Below are 27,120 nucleotides of genomic sequence, written 5' to 3'. Positions count from 1 at the left end.
AATAATTTTTACAGCTAAAAATTTGGGGATATGTCTTATCCACCTACCATTGAACCCCTAGTAGTGTTTCTTAATCTTTATAACTTTACTTGCAACTCAAAGGGAGCTGATAAGAACACAGCTATTTTTAAGTAAAATAGCTATTTATTCAGCCTCTTGTCATGCCAAAATGTTTTGTGCATATACCACTATAATTAGCACACCCTCTGAAACAGGCAAAATTGTACATCAAATTATATTTCATGTTACCTGATTATATAAAAATGTAAAGTGAAAATGATTTATCAATTCCTTTTAACGTTACTAGTAAACAATTCAGCAGTAGATATGAGGCACAAAATCTTAGTAAAATATGACAGGAAGAGCAATAATGTAATTCTCACTTAACTTGTCATAATTTGTTATGAATATACAAAGACAAATTTCTAAAATGTTATATTTACTAAGATTCTGGCAATAGCTTTATGTAACAAGACACAGCATACCAGGCCTGCCACTCAACTTGTTTATGGTAAGACTCAGCTTCAATATGAAGCTGTTTGGAAAAAAAAAAAAAAAAATTAGAAGTCTGCTTTTTTTTTTTTTTACATGCTAAGTATCTTGGCAAGTATGCCATTAAACACAGTATGGAATTTAAGACAGCAAGAATAAGGAGTTAATAAAAGCTAAACACTGCAGCCTAAACAAAATTCATACAAAAATAAAATAACTATCACTGGTTACATAAAATTTTCCTGACTGGTTAAAACTAACAGTATAAAACATGCATTTTAGAATCTTTAGCTATCAAGTTCAAAAAGTACCAGTGTCTATTGGAAATGATTCCTCTCCAAAGCCAAAGTGTAGTCAAAATTAATTCAAATGTTATAACACATTCTAATGCTAAAAAACATTCAGTATTATTGAAGTGGAGGTAAATCCCAGAGCTTTTGGGGCTTTGTCGTGCTGCAAAAGGCTGTTACTCTGGTTCACTTAAAGCAGCAAATGACAAGAGTCCAAGGATGTCTAAGGGCAAGACTGCTGTACCAGCTCTGACCTCCCCATGAAGCATGGCTACTGTGTCCACAAAAATAGGATGTGTGAGGATAAAAGGCACGCTATTCTGCTAGCTAAAGAGATAGCAAACCACCCCCCCCAACCCTAAAAGCTCCTTCCCCGGGTAAATAAAAGTATATAAGGGGAAAAAATTCAAATACACTTATCTACAGAATAAGGATTTTGAAATATCAATGTAATCCCTATTTCCAAAATGTTAACTCGAGTCATCTGGTCATTTCTAATTACATCTTAATGATATATCCAGATTCGATTTCTGTTGATTTATCATTAGATACTTCAAGTCAAAAATATTAACTTTATCCCCAAATATCTTAACCACTAGCACAACTGCAATGTATTATCTCCCAGAGTTGTTAAGCACTGGAAGAGAAAAAACTGATGTTCAAGCAGCAGGCAACAATTATGGCCCTTTCACACAGAGGCATCCAAGTGGCTACTGAATAGTCCAGTAATAATTCTAAAAACAAGAAAATTCATGCATTTTAGTAATTATGTCATAATTTTCACAGTTGAGATTTCCTTAGACATTGCACTTTCTTTATAAAGGAATCCTGATTTTTCTTAATATTATGGCGAGTCGGGACTTGAACTAGCAGCCTTCTTTTTCTTCTTCTTATTGTGTTTCTTATGCTTCTTTTTCTTTTTTGTTTTTTCCTGTAAAGAGAGTTCCCTGTTAGACATTTCTACAGGAAAATATGCAAGTCTAAAACAACTTTACCATGGTACTTCTAAGCTACTATATAATTATTTCAAACAATCCACACAACCAAGTAAACTATTCGGAACATTTTTGGAAAAGTCTAAATAATTAATATCATGAGGACTAAGAGTGCTTGTTTTCAAAAAGATATGGAAAAATTCTTAAGTCATTAGCACATTAATGTAGTTTCTAAATAAAACTTTCTATAGAAAATAAATTCTATGAATAATCATATCAACTGCTGTATCTCATACTATATAATTTGTAAAGGCGAAGTAATTGTAGTTATTGCAAAGAAGTCCTCATATCACAGCAAAACACAACTGTTTTTATAAATGACAGTTTTTGGAAAATATATATATTAAATCTGGTATTTTTTGGGTAAACAGGAACATAATTATTAGGTCCTGTCTTCACTGGTAACTATTTTAATTATTAAATTAACAACTAACTGGTACAAAATACTGATGTACAGTTGAAAAGTCTACTTAGCTTAGTAACTTTAATTTTTTAAAAAAGCTTTTATGTAAGCTCTATGCCCAGCATGGGGCTTCAACTCACAACCCCAAGATCAAGAGTCATACGCTGTACCTGCAGAACCAGCCATGCATTCAGATGCTTACTTTTTAGACAAAAATGCCACTAAAGCCTAGAAAAAGTAGTCAACTCATGACTAGATAAAGAGAGCTACAATTTTGTTGAACTCAGACTCTTGTGACTATTTCTGATGTAGAAGAGAAGGCGGAACTCTTAGAAACAGATACTTAGAAAAGTGGTTATCAAATGAGAGACTAGTTGTTGCAAAAGAAAATAAAAAGCAAGAAAGGAAAAAAAAAGCAAGAAAGGAGACGTGTAAAGACAGCAAAAGCAAAGCTTCCTATCATTTCTGAATCAATAAGAACTTTCCATAATCCCCCTGCCCCTCTCAAAGGTCTCTACCACTTAGCAGCTTTAAGCTAACTTTCATCATTCTCTTCATGAAAAGATCAAGTGCACAGGGAATTTTACAAAATTCCCTGTATTTGGCCCTTTAAACGTTTTGGGTCTAGGTTGCTTTTTCATAAAAGCACAGTTGACTACTCTCTTTCTAAAATACTTTTCTTCGTGGCTTCCACAACACCTCAGTCTGCTGCTTTCTTCTTTTTTTTAAAAAAAATTTTTTTTCAACGTTTATTTATTTTTGGGACAGAGAGAGACAGAGCATGAACGGGGGAGGGGCAGAGAGAGAGGGAGACACAGAATCGGAAACAGGCTCCAGGCTCTGAGCCATCAGCCCAGAGCCTGACGCGGGGCTCGAACTCACGGACCGCGAGATCGTGACCTGGCTGAAGTCGGACGCTTAACCGACTGCGCCACCCAGGCGCCCCTCTGCTGCTTTCTTCTACTGCAAAGACCCTTTCACCTCCCGTCCTTGTTCTTATTCCTCTGCTTGACCTTTCAGGACCTCCTTCCTTTTCCACATGCTCTCTGTCTCCCATGCTTTTAATAGTACTTACATACCAAATCTTCCTATCTAGTCCTTGCTCTGAACTCAAGACTGTGAGTTCTTCCTGGATACCTAACAAGTGTATCTAAAATTACCATAAAAATGCTAATTTTTCTCTCCAAATTCTCTTAGCTATCTTAGTAAATGGCACCTCTATTAAGGCAAAGAAACTAAGCTGCGGTTGGCTCTACTCTGTCTTAACTCCACTCTCTACATCCAAAGCAGCAAGTAAGCCCTACCATCTAAGTCCAAAAACGTAACTCAAATCCATCACACCAGTCCATCCTCACTACTACCACTGTAATACGAACACCATTCCTCACCTCTCTCTACTCCATCTCTGCCACAGTATTTTAAAAATGTAAAGTTGATTTAGGTCCCTTCTTTGTTAAAAACACTCAAAATAGCTTCCCAAAGCATTCTGATTAAAACTGAAACACCTGGCTACGTGACATGGCCTCTGCTTACTTCCCAACCTCACTGTATGCAATTCCTCTTCATCTACTAGGTGTAAGCCATGCTTACTCTTTCCATTCTTCAAACAAATCAAGCTCATTCCTACCACAGGTCCTTAGCTCCTCTCTGTTTAGGATATTCTTCTTTTGATCTTCACATGGTTGGTTCTTTCTTGTAAATCCTATTTCAGCTTAATTTTACTTCCTCAGAAAGGCTTTCCTTCCCCAAAGTCACTTTCTTACATATCATCCTCTTATCCATCTTGTATTCCATTATAACAACACTACTAACACCAATAGTGCCTGCATAGAGATGCTTAATAAACATATGCTAGCTGAATGCACGAAAACAGTGTGGTATGCAAGTACAAATTAGAACTATCCTAAATTAACTATTATGTCTTAGTTAATCTGAACCAAAGACCAAAGCAGTTTTCACTCAAATTATATTCCCATTCAGAAAAAAAAGTCTCTTAAATGTCGCCTTGGTCAGAAGCACAGTAAATGTTACTTCTGAGTCATGTATTACCAAGTGATTCTTTCTACCAGAAAAAGACCCTCATTTAAGAGTGAGTGAAAGTCCAGGAAAGGGAAGTTAACCCTCAAACCTACAAAAGATGCTGTTCTCATTTTTCTTCTACCTCTCCCTAAGAAAATACTTTCAAAGGCAATCACCCATGCTTATACTGAGTGCTCCTAAATTACTTTAATGATATGGTCTGCAATTACTCTTTGATAATCTGTTATCCACTTTCCCCAGGTTGGTCTGCTTCTCATTTGAATATCACTTCCATTTTCTTTATTCTCCTCTTCCTTCTTTCTCCTTTTATACTTCTCAATTTGCATAATAGCAGAGCTGGCTTTAGAAATAATCAAAAGAATCATCTTTATTAGTGAATCATTTATGTTGTCACATTCCTGCTTTATTTTTTATTGCATCCTGTGCTTACAGGGTTTTTCTGTTGTTATAGGTTTGGCTGATCTGAAAGTAACTTCTATTGAAGATGAGGGAATCACCATACTTAAATCTCATATTTCATATTACAGCTTAAGAAAACCAAAAAAAGTTTGAGTTTTCATTTCTAACAGCACTGAATATGGAATAAAATAAAATGAAATGCTGAATAAAACACTGAAATGGAAACAGGACACGTTTACTACTAGGATACTCTTCCTTTCTCCTAAGCCAATTTAACTTGCTTTAACCCATTAAGTAAAGCTGAATACCACATTTTTCCCAATAAATATTTAGGCCCAGTAAATGAAGTCATGCCTTATAAGGATTCATTTTATCTTAACAAAAAGAACCACGCTATTGTCATGTATAAATTTAAATGATACTTGCTATTACTTTTTCTCGTTCTTCACTGCTTTTCTTCTTTTTTGCTCGTACCTAAAAAGTTTGAATTTTTGTTGAGAAGACAAATATGTAACTTGCACTCAAGACATTTTTTTAAAATTTATAGGTAAAAACCATTTTGACAATCAAATGGCATTTTAAATGCCTTCTTATACCTTAAACCCCTGTTTGCACATCCCAGAAATGCAGATATCATATAAACAAAGGGAAGACTGTATTTTGTTTCATTCATCCAGAGCTTTACTGAGTTTTGGAAAATGCATTGATGACAATGCTACTTTAGAGTTTTTGAAGGGTTTATGTAATGTACCTGCTACAGCTTGGATTTTGTTATGTCTTAAGATTTTATGTATTCTGGTGTTATCACACTCAGCATTTATGCACTGAAATAAAATTTAGTAAAATTATACATTAATATTTTCTTATATATTAAAAAATATGTTAGGGGATATTAATATAAAATGTGTAGATCAGATCTGTAATACATATATATGTGCTACCAATTTCAATTCAATTCATTTCAATTTCATTTCAGAGGGGTATTACAAAATACTATTACAAAAGGTGAGCAATAGGCCCTATTTTACAAATGAGGAAACAAAATCCAAGAGAAAAACACTTTAAAGATGGTAACTTACAGACCTAAAATTATCTAAAAATGGACTCTTATTCTAACAGAATACAAACAAAATCCAAGATAGGGATATCAGAGCTGAAAAGGACCATAGTATAGAGACTACCTAATTCTCCTCTCACCTTATAGATAGGAAAAAAGATCACAGCAACATTTCTGCTCTATCTCATCACTGTTCTACTTCTTAAATAGTAGTAGTTCCAAATAAAAACAAGGGAATGCTACGTTTCAATACACTACACATCAAACAGCATCTTTCACGTAATCAAAATAGCAGTATAGTAAAAAGTAAATATTAGAAGAATAAAATAAAATAGGGGCGCCTGGGCGGCTGAGTCAGTTGAGTGTCCAACTTCAGCTCAAGTCATGATCTCATGGTTCATGAGTTCAAGCCCCACACTGGGCTCGCTGCTGTCGGTGCAAAGCCTGCTTTGGATCCTCTCTTCCCCTCCCTCTGCCCCTCCCCATCTTGTGCTCTCTCGAAAATAAATAAACATTAAAAAATAGCTCAGAATAGATATTTGTAAATACGGTTAATTATAATATTAGCTATATAATTAATTATCTTCTAGGAAATGAAAAACTAGTTCTGAAATAGAACTTCCATTTCTTTTTCATAGCACACTGACTAGAGAAGTGAGTAAATCAAATATTCATGACATATTTCTTTTAACTAATTTCTTTTATTAAAATCAAATAACTGAACAATTATTTTTATATTTGAGAGAGAGAGAGAGAGAGAGAGAGAGAGCAAGCATGCACATGATGGGGGGAGAATGGCAGAGGGAGAGAATCTTAAGCAGGTTCCCTGTCAGTGCGGAGTCGGATGTGGGGCTCAATCTCATGACCCTGGGATCGTGACCTGAGCTGAAATCAAGAGTTGGACACTTAACCAACTAGACCACCCAAGCACCCCAAAATCAAATAACATTTTCTTTTTTTATAAACATTTAAAAAAAAAATTTTTTTTAACGTTTATTTATTTTTGAGACAGACAGAGACAGAGCACGAACGGGGGAGGGTCAGAGAGAGGGAGACACAGAATCCGAAACAGGCTCCAGGCTCTGAGCTGTCAGCATAGAGCCCGACGCGGGGCTCGAACTCACTGATCGTGAGATCATGACCTGAGCCGAAGTCGGCCACTCAACTGACTGAGCCACCCAGGCGCCCCATCAAATAACATTTTCAAGTGAAGAAAATGGATTTGATCATATACTTACTTCTTCAATGTAATCTGATTCTGATAAGGACTCAGATGATAAAGGTTTATCTTCAGGATACATCTTTCTTTTTTTGCTGAGTCCTTTAATGTCCTATGAAAAATAAATACATGTATGTTGACTCAAAAAGATGTAATGCTATGCCACACAAATTCGCTTCTAAGTTCTATTTAACAGTTCCTCCAATTATCACAAAAATTACCTATTTTCATTTTATAAATGTCTAAAATTGATGACATTCACCAGTATTCAGTCTTTAACCCCAATAAAATAATGCTTTTATTACATAACCCTAAAAGACATAACTACATGTCCTTTTAGATATAATATCCTCATTTTTTTCCTTTTTTTTAAAAGTTAATTTATTTTTGAGAGAGAGCATGAGTGGGGGAAGGACAGAGAGAAAGGGAGACAGAGGATCTGAAGCAGGCTCTGCACTGACAGAACAGCCCCTGACATGGGGCTTGAACTCACAACCATGAGATCATGACCTGAGCCGAAGTCAGACACTCAATCGACTGAACCACCCAAGCGCCTCTTTTTTAAAAAATATTTGTTAATTTAAGTAATCTCTATACCCAACGTGGAGCTCAAACTCATGGCCCTGAGATCAAAAGACACATGCTCTTCTGACTGAGCCAGGCAGGCACCCCTCTTATTTTAATTATAAATGACAGAATTATAAAAACTCGTAAGAAACCATACAGGTGGTATAAGATTTAAGTCCCTTGTATTTGGATTGTTTTGTTTCTACCCAGTGTTGGATCAGAAAAGCCTAGTGCTACACACATACATACATACACACACACACACACACACACACCCCAAAGGGTAAATGTGATAATTGAAAAAGATCTCTACACAGTATAAATTACTTTAGTATGTTCCCAGTGTTAAATTCATATTAAAAAAATCTTCATCTCTAAGTATTCTTAATGATGAGAAAATGTGTAACTCTAGGGAAGAAGAAAGACTGAAGGAGTTATTAGACAGTTAAAAATATACACTCTGAGGAATAAAAAATTTCAAAAACATCTGATGTACAGCAAAATGTTAAGATTTAGTAAAGCTTCATAGTGGATATGCAGGTTGTCATTTTATTATTTTCCATATACTCTTCCTGTATGTCTGACTAGTTTGTAACAACAAAAAAACTACAATGGAAAAAATACACACTACTGAATCATATAGAAAAAACCACAAAACTATATAGCATGGACCCAATTTTGAAGATTATTGGACAAAAATAAATCACATAGAAAATAAGCTAACAGTGATGATCTGTGTTATATTACAGGTGATTTAATTTTGTTTCTGCAAACAGCTTATTATTTTGGTAGAAATGATAAATGCTCACTGTAAGAAAATTCACCTGAAGCCCAGTACCAGGCATTAATCATCATGAAGATTTTTGGAAACAGCTCTCTATGTGTACATTTACTATTTTACATAAATTCTTGTTTAGAACCTGAATTTCTCACCCAATAGTACCTTTCCATGCCAACTACATTGTCATTTATAGCTGCCTTTGACATTCATTGACAGCATAGGCCAGAATTTACTTAACCCATCTCTTTTTGGAGGGCAGGCATACATATGGGTTCTTTGCTATTAAAAACAAAGTTGAGGGGCGCCTGGGTGGCTCAGGTCATGATCTCACAGTTTGTGAGTTCGAGCCCCGCGTCAGGCTCTGTGCTGACAGCTCAGAGCCTGGAGCCTGTTTCAGATTCTATGTCTCCCTCTCTCTCTGACCCTCCTCCATTCATGCTGTCTCTCCCTGTCTCAAAATAAATAAATAAATATTTAAAAAAAAAAAAAAAAAAAAAAAAAAAACAAAGTTGAGGGGCACCTGGGGGCACCTTAGGATTCTCTCTTTCTACCTCTCACTCTGACTTTCCCCTGCTTGTGCTCTCTCTCTCTCTCCAAATAAACAAACAAAATAAATAAACTTTAATAAATAAATAAGTAATAAAAACAAAGTTGAGGGGCACCTGGGTGGCTCAGTCAGTTAAGCATCCGACCCTTGGTTTCGGCTCAGGTCATGATCTCATGGTTCGTGGGATCGAGCCCCGCATTGAGCCCCGCGCTGACAGCACGGAGCCCGCCTGGGATTCTCTCTCTCTCCCTCCCTCGCACTTCCTCGCTCTCTATTTCAAAATAAATAAATAAACTTAAAAAATAACAAAAACAAAGTTGAAATACAGTAAAGGGTGCGTGAGTACAAAATCTTTACCTAATAACAATGTTTAAATAAAAGACCAAAGTAGCCTTCACCCAAATGATTTTCTCATTCTCCCACCACCACCCCTCAATCATTTATTTCACTCATTTATGAATCACACTTTACCAAGAAGCCTCCTTATCGGGCTCTTTTATCAATCATATCAATCTCAGATAATTGGAATACAGTCGTATTTTAAGAAATGCCTAAACATGAATTTTACCACTTTTTCTGTGTATATAAGGTATTTTTTTCTGCCTTCCACAGCAAATATAAAGTATCGTTTTTTAATTACGAAGTTTTAAATTATGTATTCCTAGTTTTTACTAAGTTTGTTCATTATATTTAAACTTTGTTCATGGTTTACTTTTTTGTGATCTTTGTCATTCAGAATTAGAATTATCTGGTCAAAAGTTTTGAGTTTTGAGGCATGGGCCTTCACCACCCCAATACCATATTCTCCATGGTCTTTCTCCAGTTATACTTTCAGATTTAAAACAGACATATTTGGGATTTATCTGGCCTTAAGGAGTGCCCAGCTTTATATTTTCCAAACGGACAATCATTTTGTCCCAAGAAAAGCCACTTGTATCATATATTAAGTTCCACAAATACTTACAAAGTTTTACTTGGGCTCCAGACTGTTCCCTCCTCCCCCAACTGTTAGTTCCATTTTATCCACTGTTTTTTTTTTTGTTGTTGTTGTTGTTGTTGTTTTCTATTCCTGTACCATACCACACTATTTTTTAATCAAAGCATTAATGTCTAATAGGGTAGCTCATACCCAGGAAAATTTACTGAATCTTCATCTTCATGTGCTTCTCTGAATAGATTTGCATATTTTCTTCAAGTAAGTTCCGATCAATTTTTTGAAAATTTCCTATATAGTCTTTGTTACTATTAGAAACAGGATATTCCTTCCATTATTAGGTATCATATTCCATTTTTGTAACAATTTAAAAACGAGCTGAAAACAATGACTGATATATGACTTGAAATCACACCCTTTTTTATAACACTATGCTAACTATACTGGAATTAAAATGAAAACCCTAAAAACAAAGAATATTGCCTAAGGGAAAAAATTACACCCTTTTTATGATTATAACAGTCACTCTAAACAATATTAAGAGAAGCCATGGACCCTAAAATGTTCATCATGTATATGAAAAATGAGTAATATCTAAAATATGAAACTCCTATGAGTCATAAAAACAAAAAACCAACAGAAAAGTAGGCAAAGACTATGAATAGGCAATTCACAGAAAATGGTATCTGAATGGTTAATAAGCAAATGAAGAGGCTAAACCATCTTCACATATTAAATTGGCAAAAAGAAATCTCATAGTGTTGACCATCACGTATGTGGAACAAGGGTATGGTCAATACATTACTAGCAGGATACAAATTCATGAGCATTTGGGTGGGCAAAATTTAGACAAGTTAAATATATGAACATCTTTGAACCTAGAAATTATAGTCCCAGGTATATCTTATTTATTTCCTTTTTCCCCAGGTGTGTCTTAGAAAAGTAATGATAACTTGTGGAAAAGGAAAAATGGATAAGAAACAGTCACTGCAGCACTGTTTGCATTACTGAAAAATGAAACAGCTAGATGTCCCAAAAACAGAAGAATAGAGAAACAGGAGCGCCTGAATCGCTCAGCTGGTTGAGTGTCTGACTCCTGATTTCGGCTCAGGCCATGATCCCAGGGGGTCATGAGATCAAGCCCTGAATCAGGCTCTGCACTGAGCATGGAGCCTGGCTTGAGTTTCTTTCTCCTTCTGCTCCTCTCCCCTGCTCATGCTCTCTAAAACATAAAAATAATTTTAAAAAGGAATGGAGAAATAAATTATGGCAAATTAATATAATAGAATACTACAGGCAAAAGGACTTGAGGGCATCAACAAGGATAAATGTCCACAGCAATGCTGAATGAAAAAAGTAGGTGCCAGAAGGAAACATGATACCATTTTGAAAATGCAAAATATCTAATGCTATTTAAGAACATATACTTATGCAATAAAAGTGTATAAATGTGGATGGGAAAAATTCACATTAATTTCAGAAACAGCTGCCTCTTAGGAAGGAGAGGGTGTCTTGTACTTTTTTTAATGTTTATTTGTGAGAGACAGACAAGAGTGTGAGTGGGGGAGGGGCAGAGAGAGAGGGAGACACAGAATCCGAAGCAGGCTCCAGGCTCTGAGCTGTCAGCACAGAGCCCGATGCGGGGCTCGAACTCACAAACCGTGAGATCATGACCTGAGCCGAAGTCAGACGCTCAACTGACTGAGCCACCAAGGTACCCTGTACTTTTTCTTTAATAAAACCAGACCTGAAGCAACTATGACAAAATGTAAATCATTTGCCAACTCCGGCTGGTATGTATATGGGTATTTGTTTATTGTATTATTTGTCTTTTACTCTGTAAAAACACATTATTACTCTGTACCTTATACTGAAGTACAAAATCACAATGCAGTTGTTTTAGTATTTCATGTTTGTATACTACCAGTTTTTAGTTTCACACGTATATTTAAAAAAAATTTTTTTAATGTTTATTCATTTTTGAGACAGGGAGAAACAGATGGTAAGTTGGGGAGGGGAAGAGAGAGGGAGACACAGAATCCCAATCAGACTCCAGGCTCTGAGCTGTCAGCACAGAGCCCAACATGGGGCTTGAGCCTATGAACCAGGAGATCATGACCTGAGCCGGTCACTTAACTGACTGAGCCACCCAGGCGCCCCTAACACATATATCTTTTTAAATATGAAAGGTACTACTTATTCTATAATGATTTAGAAAATCAGGAATTAATGTTGAATTACATCATATCCCTTTGGCAATTACGGTTTCTTTCATTTGGGCAGTTACTACAATATGGCAAATTGTATTAATAAAGTTCTTATCTTTGAATTCTTAAAATTAACCCATTTTGATCATGATGGCTTTTTTTTTTTAGTGTCTAAATGGGTTTTTTTATTTGCAAACTGATATTAAAACCATTACTAAGTATATATCCAAGATTAGTAAAAATATATGTCCACACAGAAACTTGTACATATATGTTTACAACAGCATAAGGTAGAAACAACTTAAATATCAACAGACAAATGGATATACAAATTGTGGCATACACACACAGTGGAATATTAATCATCCATAAAAAGGAATGAAGTATTGATACATGCTACCACTTGGGATGAGCCTTGAAAACCTTACACTAAGTGAAAGAAGCCAGACACAAAAAGCAATACATTGTATGACTGCTTTTAAATGATATACTCAGAGGGGAAGGGACCTGGACCTGTCCTGAGTCTATGTCATCCTCTATGATCCAAAGAGTGTCCCTGTCAAGATCTAGCCCTGGAAGTTATAAGAGAATTGTTCTTCAACCTGCCCCAGTAAAGTCAAGCTTCACTTGACTTCACTACAAGCTACCAGCTGTAGCCCCAGTGACCAGCACAGCTGGCAGGGGTTTGGCACACCCAGCCCTTGGTGCTGCCTGAAAGCTTCTGTTGAAGCTCTTCCATGTGGAACTGAAATCACCTACTTGCTTGAGTGGTTCTCACTAAAAAATCAGGCCTAAGCTGAACAGTCTACAAAAGAATATCAGTGTTTTACTCCAAAAAATGTAGGAGAAGAAGCAGTGTTTGAGGGTTTAATGCTAAGTTTTACCTGTCCTTAAATCTGTAGAATATGCTATGTTAATGCTACCTTATATTTGTATCAAAGTTAACAAAAAGTAACTGGCTTTCCAAAGTGTAATACTATTGAATTTGTAAACAAACAGAAAACAAATACAAAGGATAATTTGTCTTATACATTCAATTTGTAAATAGCAAGGACTGTTTCTAATAAATTCCATTTATTTTAATGTAAATACAAGTGATACACTTATTAAAGTTCCTACTTTTTTTTAAAAAAGATTTTATTTTTAAGTAATCTCTACACCCAACATGGAGCTCAAGCCTACAACCCCAAGATCAAGAGTCACAAGCTCTACTAACTGAGCCAGCCAGGTGCCCATGAAGTTCCACTTTTGATTCAACAAAACAAAACAAAACACAAAACAGAATAGAACAAAGATATATCCAGAATATATAAATCTAGAGATGGAAAGCAGAACAGAAGTTACTAGGGGAAGGGGGAAAGGGAGAATGGTAATTAGTTAATGAGTATGGGTTGTTTTTGAGGGGGTAATGAAAACGTTTTTAAACTACAGAGGTGGTCATTGCACAACACTGTATATACACAATATTCCTCCAAATTGTAATTTTACAATGTTTAATAGCATATTATGTGAATTACACCCCAATTTAAAAAATATGTTTAAAAAGACTGAATAAAATATAATGACACTGGTCTGTAGTTTTCTTTCATTAGTAACTGCTTCCTTTAGGTTTTTATTACTAAGAACCAGAAAAAGATTTTTAATCGTACATCAGAAACACAGGAATAAACTTGCATTATTTATAGTTAAGTATAAATAAAAATAAAATATCTATAGTAGTAAAAAGGTTTTTCAAAACTTATCTACGATGTATTCAATTTGAAACAGAACTTCAGGTTCTGTAATAAAAAGTCTTTTTTTTTTAACTTTTTAAAAAAGTTTATGTATTTATTTTGAGAGAAAAAGAGACAAAATGTGAGCAGGGGAGAGGCGGGGGAGAGAGGAAGAGTGGGAGAGAGTGATGGAGGGAGGGAGGGAGGGAGGGAGAGGGAGAAGGAGAGGGAGAGAGAGGGAGAGAGGGAGAGAGGGAGAGAGGGAGAGGGGGAGGGGGAGAGAGGGAGAGGGGGAGGGGGAGAGAGGGAGAGAGGGAGAGGGGGAGGGGGAGAGAGGGAGAGGGGGAGGGGGAGAGAGGGAGAGAGGGAGAGAGAGAGACGCAGCACACAAGTGCACGCCAGAGAATCCCAAGCAGGCTCCACGCTGTTAGTGCAAAGCTAGCTTCCAATCCTGTCTTCCTCTCTCTCTCTCTGCCCCTCCCCCACTCACACTCTGCCTTTCTCAAAATATAAACATTTAAAAAATAAAATAAAATGACTTGCAGAAACAAAGGAAATATTTAATCTCCATCATTTTGAATTTTTAATCTGAGATAATAATCTGTACAAATTCAAACTCTGCAGGAATACTTTTCTGATCTTTTAACCTTCAATAATGAATTCAATAAATGATTTCCTTAAATCAGCGAGAAATGCTATAAAAACAAAATAAATAAATCTCTTTAAGTTAAAAGGGAGAACATATTGTCAATTTTTTGAAGTAAATGAAGTATTGTATTACAGACTAAAGGCAATGTAAATTTATAATTACCTTGTCTTTCTCAGTTGCATCCTTTGACTTCTTTTTCTTTTTTAAACTATCCTAAACATACAAACATATATATATATCAATTTTAAATTTAAAAGATACAGCATAATAGTATAAGGACAAAAATACCACAACAGTGATTTGCTCTATGATTCACTCAATTTATTATATAAACTGGAAAAAGTTTACTTCAATGCCAGAATTTTATTCTGAAAATGTAGGAGGAACGTTATGTTGTGTATATATGTGCTTGTAAGGAAATGGGCATTCTTCATTTATCTAGCTACATATCAAACCTAGGTATACCTCAAAATAATAATCTAACAGATTATCTATAATAACCACCTAGTTTATTTAAAAAATAAGACAATGCCATCTGCCTATTTTTGCCCGTGGTGGTCATATGCATGGGAATTCTAATTCACACTGACTGTGGACGTCCACCAATCTCATTTTCCTACTCTCCTTGTAAGGAGGAGAGGCTAGAATTTCTTTCTTTTGATTGTTTCAGTTCTAGCCATTAACCTCCCTGAGCCTTCCTTATCCAAAAAGTGGATGAAGATTGAGTTAAAATGTCAAGTGCTTACAACTATGCCTAACACAGAGGAGGCACTTGGACAAATATTAGCTATCATTATCATGAGACTGAGTCTTCAGCCTTAAAAGACAAAAAGAAAACCAGTGTTCACTGACTACTTTCTAGATGCCAGGAATTTTGTCAAAAGAAACGACACTAGGACTAGTAGAGATCTGCCACAAAACCAGACAGTTGTTTTGTTTTTCTGAGACCCTAGGTTAGTGTTTGTCAAATTGTGGTCCGAGGACACCCCTATATCAGAATCACAGAGAACATCTATTAAAAATGTAGACTTCTGAGCCTAATCAGATTTACTGAATCATACTCTCTGGAGATGAGGCCCAGGAATCTACACTTTTATTACAACTTGCATGTATTCCTTATTATCACAAATGTCTGAGAGCCAATGCCAATTATGTTTCACAATTCTGGACAGTACAGAGCAGATTTAGGAATAGGATACTGGACCAGATAGTACAGTATGTTTTTTTCTCTAAACTCTGACTTCTTTATGAAAATGGAAAAAATAGTATCTGTCACATTTATCATAAAGCTATCATGGAAATGTTGAGAGATGGAGACATATGTGGAAGTACTTAGAGAACAACTGAAAACCATATGTAAGATATTAAGTATATCAATTAAATGGCACAGACCATCAAAGTACAAAAAAATAGTATCTCATTTCCAAACTGAGAGCAATTTAAGATAGGATGACTTAAAAGAAGCTAATTAAATGTGGTTTGCTATCCAAAATGCTGCTAATTTAAGTAATTTTACCTTACTGTCCGATTCAGTTTCTGACATGGAGCTTTCAGAAGATTTATGTGAACGATTCTTCTTTTTCTTTTTTCTTTTTCCTTGTTTTTTATCCTATATAAAACATTTTTACAAACATTTACTTTGTTTCAAAAATATAATTGATGCATTTTAATAATATAAAAACTTTATCCATGAAAGAACCAAGCTGTAAATACATGTTTTACCTAACAGTATTTTTAAAGTAAACTTTATGCCCAATGTGGGGCTTGAGCTCCTGAGCCTGAGATCAAGAGTCACATACTCTACCGAATGAGCCAACCAAGCACCCCCTTAATAACTGTGTAAAGTATAACTTATACTAACCTTCCTGTTTTATAAAAAAAAGTCAAGTAATTTGAGTCACACATACCCTCTAGCTTCTAGTCAGATAGCATTTTAGATTTTTAAACTGTATTTCTTCTCTGATATTTTTAACTGAATAAGATAAATTTAGGAATATAAAAAAAATATGTTAATATTTAAGTATCTAGCTGTTCATTCCTGTCAGTGCTCTCAGTTATGGATAATTAACCAAAACCTGCAAGTCAACATTTCTAAAATATTACATAATGGATTTCCTCTTGTCATTAAATAAATTAGAGATTATTATTTCATGAGCCATCACAGGCAAACCTTACCTCATCTTCAGAATCCGAAGAACTGCTGGAAGAATCAGAGCTTGATGAAGAAGAAGATGAATACTTGACCAAGCACAAAACAATTAAAGCTTGTGAGATGCAGGAATTTTTTTATTACTAAGTCTTTCAAATACTTAACAAAAATCAATCTAGTGGCTGAGAAACAGATGTTGTATTATTCTGAAGACTTAAACATTAAAAAGTGAAATGTCATACGCCCTTACACACACACACACACACACACACACACACACACACACACACATGCCTCAACAAAGTAACAGATATGGCAATGGTAGTCAATTTTCCCCTTTCCCTCCCTGATAGCAACAGAGGAGTTACTAGGTTATAAGGCAGGTGGTGCCTTTCTTTATATTGCTAATAGAACAAAACCACCCATATCTACCAAAGGACCTCCAGGCTCCTTGACTCATTGACAGTCAGCATACAGGTTGTATAAATTATCTTACTTTTCTTGTAAGCTCTTAATCGTAACATTTAGAAAAATGGAAAACTTTTGCTCACCCTACCAGATTTCTTCTTTTCTTTTTTCTTTCTCTAAAAACAAAAAAATAAAAGTACAAATCTAAATAAGCTGATGTGAGTTTTTAATATTATACTGATAGTAGTACACCCAACTGTGATATTAAAAACAACATTAAACTCTTACCTGCTTTTTTTTGGATGAGCTCTCACTTCCACTTAATAATTTCTCCCTGTGTTTTTCTAGTTCTTTCTTCCAGTTCTGCAAAAAGGTTATGAACAACATCAAAGGCTATCTATCCCCTTCTAACACACCTGATATAGACGGCTACTACTTCCTTCCCTCTATCCTCTATTACCTCCCACCATCTCAGCCTCTAAGAACAGGGAAAAGGTATTCCAGGTGCCAGAACCCTGTCACCAAAGAATCCTCTAAAAGCTCTTTATTAAGGGGGATATTAAAGAGTGGGAGCTCTCCAGTGCATATTGAGAAGAGGAGTACATATTATCACTGAAGCTGACAACTTTTTTCAAAAAAAAAAAAAGAGATTCTCTTTCCAGACAGTAAAAACTGAATTAATCTATATTGTACCTGAAATACCACATACATGTTTGTGACCAAAACAGGCAAACATCATGGAAAACTCAGAGTAATATGGGGCCATGGGGGCAGGGGAAGATAAAGGGAAAAACCCAGATGACCTAAATTACTGTAAGATGATTTTCCACTTTTTAATTTTTTTGCTCTTTTTATTTTATTTTATTTTATTTTTGTTTTGTTTTGTTTTTTTTGTTTTGTTTTGTTTTTTGTTTTTTTTTGGTGCCGAGACCCGGGACCGAACTGCTCTTTTTATTTTAAAGAAATTGTGCGTTTATACACAAACCTGTATTCAATGTACAGAGTGCCCTTAAACCTAAAAACCATGCCCGACCCCTGATTTGTTAAAAAATTATTTCATATTTCTTTTTTTTATGTTTTTAATGTTTTATTTTATTTTTGACAGAGAGAGACAGAGCATGAGCGGGGGGAGGGGCAGAGAGAGAGGGAGACACAGAATCCGAGGCAGGCTCCAGGCTCTGAGCTGTCAGCACAGAGCCCGATGTGGGGCTCGAACTCACAGACCATGAGATCATGACCTGAGCCGAAGTCGGATGCTCAACCGACTGTGCCACCCAGGCGCCCCAAAGTCATATTTCTTTTAAGAAAACTTATGTGTCTATTTTTTCAAACAGGTACTATTTACAAACCTCATTCATTTTTTCTTCAAATTCAGCCAATGCCTTGGAGCCTTTCTTTTTCTTCTCTAGTTGTTCTTTCACTTCTTCCCTTAATAAAATAGACACATAAGTTTTCAAGCAATTCAAATTAGAGATGAATACTTACAAACAAAACCAAAATTTCGTAAATAAAAAAATATTAGTATCCTAATAAACTTCCATTCCAGTGTTGACACATTTTTAAAGTTCTTTGTTCATAGCCTTATAAGTCAATTATCATTAACACAGTCTTTCAGATAACACTGATTATTCCTTTCCCAAACATGGATTACAAGAGCTAATTCACCAAACGTTTGAGCACTGTTTTCAATACATTTTCCTTTAATCCTTACAACAATCCTGTGAGAAAACACAGTATTATTACACCAATTTTACAGATACGAAGCAAAGCTTGAGGCAGGTAAGAAATCTGCCTAGGGTCCCAAAGCTGATAGTTTCAGTGTTAGGGAGAGCTAAGGTCTATTTAAACTACTAAATTTTTTAATTAAACATCTATTTTACAATGCACCTCTCATACTGCACAGAAGAGTTGGTACAACATGCCTGATTGCTAATTCTCAGAATGGCCTGCTTACAAGTTTGGCCTTGGCTGGCATCTGGGAACTTGGATTTTGAAGGCTCCTTACCATTCCGTTAAGAGTGGCTCACTGTGCCTATCTGTACAAATACTACTGCTTAGGCTGAACCTGTACTTCAGGGAGTCTGGAATTTTGGGATCTGATAGGGAGAGGCTGACTAGTCCCCAGTAAAAACCCTGGGCACACTGAGTCTCTAATGAACTCCCCTGGTTGGCAACATTTCATGTATGTTAACACAACTCATTGCTGTGGGGGTTAAGCACATTCCATGTGACTATACAGGAAGAAGCCTTGGAAGCCTGAGCCCAATCTCCCCTGGACTTCACCCCATGCAACTTTTCTCTTTGCTGATTGTGGCTGGTACTCTTTCAGTGTAATAAGTCTTACCCAAGAGTACAACTATCTGGGAGTCCTTCTAGCAAATTACACAACTGAAGGGCTATCTTGGGGGACTCTAATACACACATAATATACTTTTTCGAGCACTTCCCCTTAAAGTTCATTTCTTCTCACCAATTTTGAAGGTAAAATGTATTTTGTTTTGGGATAATTTTCTGGTATGCTGCAACAGTCAACAACAGCATTCATGAAAACTCTAAGAGGTAGACATGGGTTACTTTCTCTTTAACTCAAAGGAAGAGTCCTTGTTACATATAAGCAAAACTTTCAACTATAGTTATCCAGCTTTTAGGGGCACCTACAAGCATTATGAAGCTAACAACTCTGAAACTTGTCATAAGTTATCTCAGGAGTCTGATATTTAATAATAAGACATACTAAAAAAAAAGTAAGGCCAGTGCTGTGAGGCTTTATTTACAAATAATCAGAGTTACTCAATGAGGGCAAATAAAAACCCAAAAAACAATTGAAAACAAAAATTTTTTAATGGGAAATTCAACTTATTGAAAAGCCATCAGGTAAGAATAGAAACATGGCTTAACATTATCCTTCCTAACACCTACTTACACTTCAATGAAGGGCGAGATTAGTCAAACCTACCATTTTAAATAGCTTAAAACTGCAAACTTAAGGTCTCTTTTAGGGGATAGAGAAGAGATTGATATGAAAGGTTAACTGCTAGCTCTTTAGCTACACAGGGTGGTGGCTTCTCAAGTATTTGTTCTATGCTCATGCATGATGCGTGTATTTCATACATTGAAAAGAAAGCACCAATGAATATCACTTCAAAAAATTATGTATCTGACAATTGCTTTGCAATCAATTAAAACTGTAACAGTAACCTTTAAAAAAATCTATGAAAATCTTATAAATGGTTAAATTGTTACACAAATACCAGGTAGGCCTTGGTCGATTCAGATAATCTTGGATTGTTGGCCCTGAAGACTGGATTGGACCCCTGGATCTGGCCATTGCTATTGGGTTCATATAGGCCTTGAGGAAAGAACAAAAATTAACTCAATTAAAAAAAAAAAAAATCAAAAATGCAAATGTTCACTTACTCACCAAGCAATTTTTATTATAAATGCATACTATGTCCAACTAAGCATGAATAATCTACCAAATTTTTCATTACAAAGAAAATTAATACTCTATTAAGTCTCACAAGTTCAGGAGATGAATCATATCACTATTACATAGAAAAAAAAATTTTTTTTACCAGAGATTTAAAATTAAAAAAAAATTTTTTTAATGCTTATTTATTTCTGAAAGAGAGGGAGAGAAAGAGAGAGACACAGTGCGAAAGGGGGAGGGTCAGAGAGAGAGGGAGACAGAGAATCTGAAGCAGGCTCTAGGCTCTGAGCTGTCAGCACAGAGCCTAATGTCGGACTCGAACTCGCAAACGCGAGATCATGACAGGAGCCGAAGTCAGACACTTAACTGAATGAGCCACCCAGGTGTCACCCCACCTTTTTTTTTTTTTTTTAACTTTTTTAACGTTTATTTATTTTTTCGAGACAGGGTGAGACAGAGCACGAACAGAGGGAGGGTCAGAGAGAGAGGGAGACACAGAATCCGAAGCAGGCTCCAGGCTCTGAGCTGTCAGCACAGAGCCCGACGTGGGGCTCAAACTCACAGAACTCACAGACTGTGAGATCATGACCTGAGCTGAAGTCAGACGCTTAACCAACTGAGCCACCCAGGCGCCCCCCACCTTTTTTTTTAAACTAGAGATTTAATAAAAATAATAATGATACCTCTTTCTTACTGTAAGAAGATTTTATGTTTTCTCCTAAAGCCCAATAATCCCATGAGATGGTAACACTATGCTTACTGGCAAATTAAGAAACTTGGTTGCAAAATAATTAAAGATCTAACTTTATTTTTTTTAAGTGTATTTATTTTGAGAGAGGAGAGACGAGCAGGGGAGGGGCAGAGAGTGAGAGTGGGGGAGGGGCAGAGAGAGGGGGGAAGGAATAGAGACTACCAAGTAGGCTCCATGCCCAGTGGGGAGCCTGATGTGGGGCTCCATCCCAGGAGAGCGAGATCATGACCTGAGTGGATATCAAGAGTCAGATGCTTAACCAACTGAGTCACCCAGGTGTCCCAAAGATCGAACTTTAAATTCATCACTTATTCTACTATATCTTTTATCTCAGGAAATACTATGCCATACTGATGGCAATTTTACTTGCCAACTGGTAACGTCAAATATTAAATTATGGACAGACAACAAAAGAAAAAAAAACAGCAGGACTTCACCAACATTAAAATATCTGTTTATTGGGGTGCCTGGGTGGCCAGTCGGTTAAGCATCTGACTTTGGTTCAGGTCATGATCTCACAGTTTGTGAGTTGGAGCCCTGCACCGGCCTCTGTACTGACAGCTCAGAGCCTGGAGTCTGCTTCAGATTCTGTGTCTCCCTCTCTCTCTGCCCCTCCTTTGCTTGTGCTCTTGTTTTCTCTCTCAAAATAAATAAATAAACTTAAAAAAAAAATCTGTGTATCAAAGAACACTATCAAGAATGAAAAGACAGGGGCGCCTGGGTGGCGCAGTCGGTTAAGCGTCCGACTTCAGCCAGGTCACGATCTCGCGGTCCGGGAGTTCGAGCCCCGCGTCAGGCTCTGGGCTGATGGCTCAGAGCCTGGAGCCTGTTTCCCATTCTGTGTCTCCCTCTCTCTCTGCCCCTCCCCTGTTCATGCTCTGTCTCTCTCTGTCCCAAAAATAAATAAACGTTGAAAAAAAAAATTAAAAAAAAAAAAAAAAAAAGAATGAAAAGACAATCCACAGAATGGGAGAAAGTACTTGCAACTCACAGATCTGACAAGGAATTAATATCCAGAATGCCTAAAGAAATCATACAACTCAACAGCAAAAAACTCTAACAACCCAATTAAAAAATGTACAAAGGACTTATATAAACATTTCTCTAAAGAAGATATTCAAATGTCCAATAGCACATGAAGAGATGTTCAACTCCCTAGTCACTGTCCCAACCAAAGACACTGACAATCCATTAATGCAAATCACGATGCAAATGCAAAGAAAATGCAAATCAAGATGCATCAATGCAAGATGCCACCTTGCATAAGAATGAAATTCTTAAACATGCTACAATATGGATGAACCGTGGAAACATGCTAAGTGAAATAATCCAGATATAAAAGGCCAAATACTGTACGATTCAACTTATATGAGATATCCAGAATAAACAAATTATGGATAGAGATAGAAAGTAAAAAGGTTTCCAGGGGCTGAAGGGGAACAAATGACTGAGAATTACTCTTTAACGAGTACAAAGTTTCTTATCTGGGATGCTGAAAAAGTTCTGGAGGGGGCAACTGGGTGGCTCAGTCAGTTGCGCATCTGGGTCAAATTTCGGCTCAGGTCATGCATGACTTCATGGTTCATAGGTTTGAACCCTGGGTCAGGCTCTGTTCTGACAGCATGGAACCTGCTTGGGAGTCTCTCTGCCCCTTTCCCCCCCCCACACACATGTGTGCCCTCTCTCTCTCTCTCTAAATAAACTTTAAAAAAATAGTTCTGGAAATGGACAGTGGGGACACTTGTACAACACTGTGAATATATTAATGCCACTGACAAACACTTAAAAATGGCTAAGACAATGAACTTTGTTATGTTTATTTTTACACAATAAGGAACTCTACAAAAATCAAATTCTGCTGTCTATACTGAACTTACTATGACAGAAAAAACACATTTTTAGATACTTAAAAAAAAAAAACATATCCAGACAAAATAAAGCAGGTTTCTTTTTTTTTTTTTTTCAACGTTTTTTTATTTTTGGGACAGAGAGAGACAGAACATGAACGGGGGAGGGGCAGAGAGAGAGGGAGACACAGAATCGGAAACAGGCTCCAGGCTCCGAGCCATCAGCCCAGAGCCTGATGCGGGGCTCGAACTCACGGACCGCAAGATCGTGACCTGGCTGAAGTCGGACGCTTAACCGACTGCGCCACCCAGGCGCCCCGCAGGTTTCTTTATTAATGACACTATCTAGCAAAGAGATACTGTTTTATTAAAATTAACTGTGCTACATATATAAAATTTGGTCTTTAAATTAGTCTCAACTCCTTGATCCTCATATTTGGTTTTCCAAATTTTTTTTTAATTTTTTTTCAACGTTTTTATTTATTTTTGGGACAGAGAGAGACAGAGCATGAACGGGGGAGGGGCAGAGAGAGAGGGAGACACAGAATCCGAGGCAGGCTCCAGGCTCTGAGCCATCAGCCCAGAGCCTGACGCGGGGCTCGAACTCACGGACCGCGAGATCGTGACCTGGCTGAAGTCGGACGCTTAACCGACTGCGCCACCCAGGCGCCCCTGGTTTTCCAAATTTAATCCAAGTCAACAATCATTTATAAAAACTCTTCCACTGTTTAAACAAAAAGAATTCTGGTCAAAAATGACTATTATCAACATTGATTTTAAGGCCTTAAACTTAAGACTTAATATTCCAAAAGAAGTGAAAGAATGTATTTGTTGCATTTTATTTAACAAAACCCTTGAAAATAACCAACATTTCCCACCCTCAAAACAAGTATGAGTTATATTATTTCCAGATTTCTCTGGCAGATCAAACAACATAAAACTACTATAAACAGTACAAACTGAAAACTAGTCCCATTCAACCGGATACTGCCTAATTAATTACATGGGATGAAAAAGTCCATTAACATAATTTTCTTCCATGCAGGAATTAATGCTAGAACTCCTAATGTCAGGCATGTTTACAGAATCAGGGTTAGATGTGAATATCAAATCCAACTCAAGAGAGAGGCATATAGTGACATTCTTTACATCAACTGTTATGTCTTTGAGTATTTCAATCAACTGCCTCTGCTGAGAATTTCACTCAGTTCATGTAGTTCATGTGGAAATATGACAGCCAACGGAAGCTGCAATAGAGGAACTGTGGCCCAAATAATGACACTGACAATCCTAATAACCAGAAGCAAATATATGTGCAAAGCTAAGTTCATCATTTTTAAAACAGGAGATATCTATCACCTTCCCATTTCTTTGGTCCCATGTCATAATTTTAGTAGCACTTACCAGTAAAATATCTTAAGTTTAAAACTGTAAAAATTACTGTTTATTTCCAAAGAATGCAAATATATACACGGATGTTCAAAACTAAATTACTAAAATAGGGAAAACTGAAAACACCCAAAGAGCCATCAAATTGAGATTCATTAATTATATATTAAAATATACCTTCAAAATGAAATACTATGTAGCCATAAAAAGAGAGATCTATAGTTTCTGATATGGAAAGATGTCTGAGATTTCCTAAATGTGAAGCAAAAGCAGGTGGCCAAAATATAAGATGCCATTTTAATAAACAACTATAGATTTTTAAAAAATCTAGATGCATTAGGGGGCCTGGGTGGCTCAGTCAGTTTAAGCATCCGACTTCAGCCAAAGTCATCATCTTGGGGTTCGTGAGTTCGAGCTCTGTGTCAGGCTCCGTGCTGACAGCTCAGACTCTGGAGCCTGCTTCAGATTCTATATCTGCCTCTCTCTACCCTTCCCCTGCTCATGCTCTGTCTCTCTCTACCAAAAAAAATGAATAAAACATAATAAGTCGATAAAATATCTATATGCATCAAAATGTAAAGGCAGATGTCCACTTTCATCAATTCATACCCTGGAAAAATTTTTTAAAAACAACAATTCAAGGGGCGCCTGGGTGGCGCAGTCGGTTAAGCGTCCGACTTCAGCCAGGTCACGATCTCGCGGTCCATGAGTTCGAGCCCCGCGTCGGGCTCTGGGCTGATGGCTCGGAGCCTGGAGCCTGCTTCCGATTCTGTGTCTCCCTCTCTCTGCCCCTCCCCCGTTCATGCTCTGTCTCTCTCTGTCCCAAAAATAAATAAACGTTGAAAAAAAACAATTCATTACCTTTATAAATGAAAAAAATCAAAAAAACTACACACAAACATTATCATAATAATAAAGGTAAACAAAATGAGAAAAATTCACTCACAATATTGCCACTCCAATTCCAAGAGCTGAACTGTTTTCAAATAAAAATTCACAAACAGTACAGTCACAACTTATCACTTTAATTAAAAAAAATTGGGGGGCGTTTGACCAGTTCAGTCAGTAGAGCATGTGACTCTTAATCTCGAGGTCATGAGTTCAAGCCCCACTTTAGGCATACAGCCTACTTAAAAAAAATCGTAACACATTCACCATGTTTTACAGTCTTCAAGTATACTTGCATGTATCTTAAAAGTACATTAACATTTTTATGTTATGTCTACTGTGAAATTGCTTCCCTCAAGTACATAGAGCCTGTCTTACGGTTTACTTTTCAGAGGAAAATTAAATAGTAAAGTAGTATATTCACATCCTAAGACTATTAATCACAGACAACTTATGATACAATTACAAGAGCTATCATTGTCTATGTAATACGCTTAACATAAGCTTTTGATTATAAACACTATCCTTAGTTCGCTTAAGTACACTCCAAATATCTCAATTATTTATTTCAACTATAACAGTAATATTTATTTTAAAAAACAGCAAAGGGCACCTGGGTGGCTCAGTTTCTCAAGCATCCAGGTCTTTTTTTTAAAAAAAAAATTTTTTTTTCAACGTTTATTTATTTTTGGGACAGAGAGAGACAGAGCATGAACAGGGGAGGGGCAGAGAGAGAGAGGGAGACACAGAATCAGAAACAGGCTCCAGGCTCTGAGCCATCAGCCCAGAGCCCGACGCGGGCCTCGAACTCACGGACCGCGAGATCGTGACCTGGCTGAAGTCGGACGCTTAACCGACTGCGCCACCCAGGCGCCCCAAGCATCCAGGTCTTGATCTCAGCTCAGGTCATAAGCCCCTCATTGGGGGGCTTTGAGCTGACAGCAGGGAGCCTGCTTGGGATTTTCTCTCTCCCTCTCTCTCTGTCCTTCCCCTGCTCATGTGAGAACTCTCAAAACAAATAAAACTTTTTTAAAAATAGCAATATTTATTAAAGACATCTTATATGCCAGGCTCCTTGCAAAAACACTTGATGGCCTGTGCTCATAATCAATAAGCAACAGTGCTTCTTTTTACTATGAACAGAAAGGCTTTTAAAACAAAAAAAATTAATTTTACAAAGATAAAGCCTTTTTGCTTATTATGCAGCAGTGTTAAAAACAATGTTCTTAACATTTAAGGGGCTGGGTGGTTAGGCACCAGTTAAAACACAGAAATTGTGCAATTTCTCGAACTGTCTCACTATGACTTAATCACATTAAATGCTGTGACCTTACAAATCAAATACTTGTATTCATATATAACTAGAATTGTCTGTGGCTCCAAACTGCTGCATGAGTTTGGTAACAAAGCAATTTGCTTTTGAAATTCAGGATAGCAAATCAAACTGAAGGAATAAGTAAGTGGGCAGGTACTGAAAAGAGCAATGTGAGAACAAAATGTGCAGAACTTCATTTGTTACTTTGATTACCTATTTTTATCTAGAGGATACATCTGTTTTAGAGGGCACAAAGTAACCAAAAAGAACGTGAAACTTCTGGAAAACAATGAGGACAAAGGGTGGCCATTATGAATTTAACAGCTCTTCATAAATCTTGAGAACTAAAATGTTCAGTTAAAAAAATAGCTGTTCAAGAATGTACAATACCTAGAACAAACCCTAATGTAAAGTACGGACTTCAGGTGAAAATGATGTGGCCAGATAGGTTCATCAACTATAACAATGCCCTTCAGAGCAGGGTTGCAAGTAGGGGGAGGCTGTGCGTAACTGTGCACATGGAATATATGGGAACTCTCTGCACTTACGGCTCAATTTTGCTGTGAATTCAAAACCGCTCTGAAAAATCTATTTTTTTAAAGATTTTATTTTTAAGTCATCTCTACACCCAATGTGGGGTCAAACTTACAA

General features: G+C 36.6%; 1 protein-coding gene across 3 annotated transcripts in view; it reads right to left on the bottom strand.

Annotated features, from left to right (window-relative positions):
• Window positions 1-124: 124 nt before the first annotated feature.
• Window positions 125-27,120, bottom strand: part of FAM133B (family with sequence similarity 133 member B) — a 31,940-nt gene continuing 4,944 nt past the window's right edge. For 2 of the 3 annotated variants that reach the window (XM_040472683.1, XM_040472685.1), the window contains exons 2-11: window positions 20,101-20,198; window positions 18,199-18,277; window positions 17,138-17,212; window positions 16,993-17,025; window positions 16,468-16,530; window positions 15,809-15,901; window positions 14,455-14,505; window positions 6,915-7,007; window positions 5,046-5,093; window positions 125-1,713 (exon numbers count right to left, since the gene is read on the bottom strand). In XM_040472683.1, coding sequence (XP_040328617.1) covers window positions 1,627-1,713; window positions 5,046-5,093; window positions 6,915-7,007; window positions 14,455-14,505; window positions 15,809-15,901; window positions 16,468-16,530; window positions 16,993-17,025; window positions 17,138-17,212; window positions 18,199-18,277; window positions 20,101-20,198 — 720 coding nt within the window. In that variant the 3' untranslated portion in view covers window positions 125-1,626. The remainder of the gene's footprint in view (window positions 1,714-5,045; window positions 5,094-6,914; window positions 7,008-14,454; window positions 14,506-15,808; window positions 15,902-16,467; window positions 16,531-16,992; window positions 17,026-17,137; window positions 17,213-18,198; window positions 18,278-20,100; window positions 20,199-27,120) is intronic. The other variant, XM_040472684.1, reaches the window with a different exon arrangement.

The sequence above is a fragment of the Herpailurus yagouaroundi genome, unplaced genomic scaffold (assembly GCF_014898765.1).
Source record: "Herpailurus yagouaroundi ecotype Mexico unplaced genomic scaffold, PumYag 100, whole genome shotgun sequence".
In the NCBI taxonomy this organism is placed as follows: Eukaryota; Metazoa; Chordata; class Mammalia; order Carnivora; family Felidae; genus Herpailurus; species Herpailurus yagouaroundi.
This window is presented reverse-complemented; position numbering and strand designations above follow the sequence as displayed.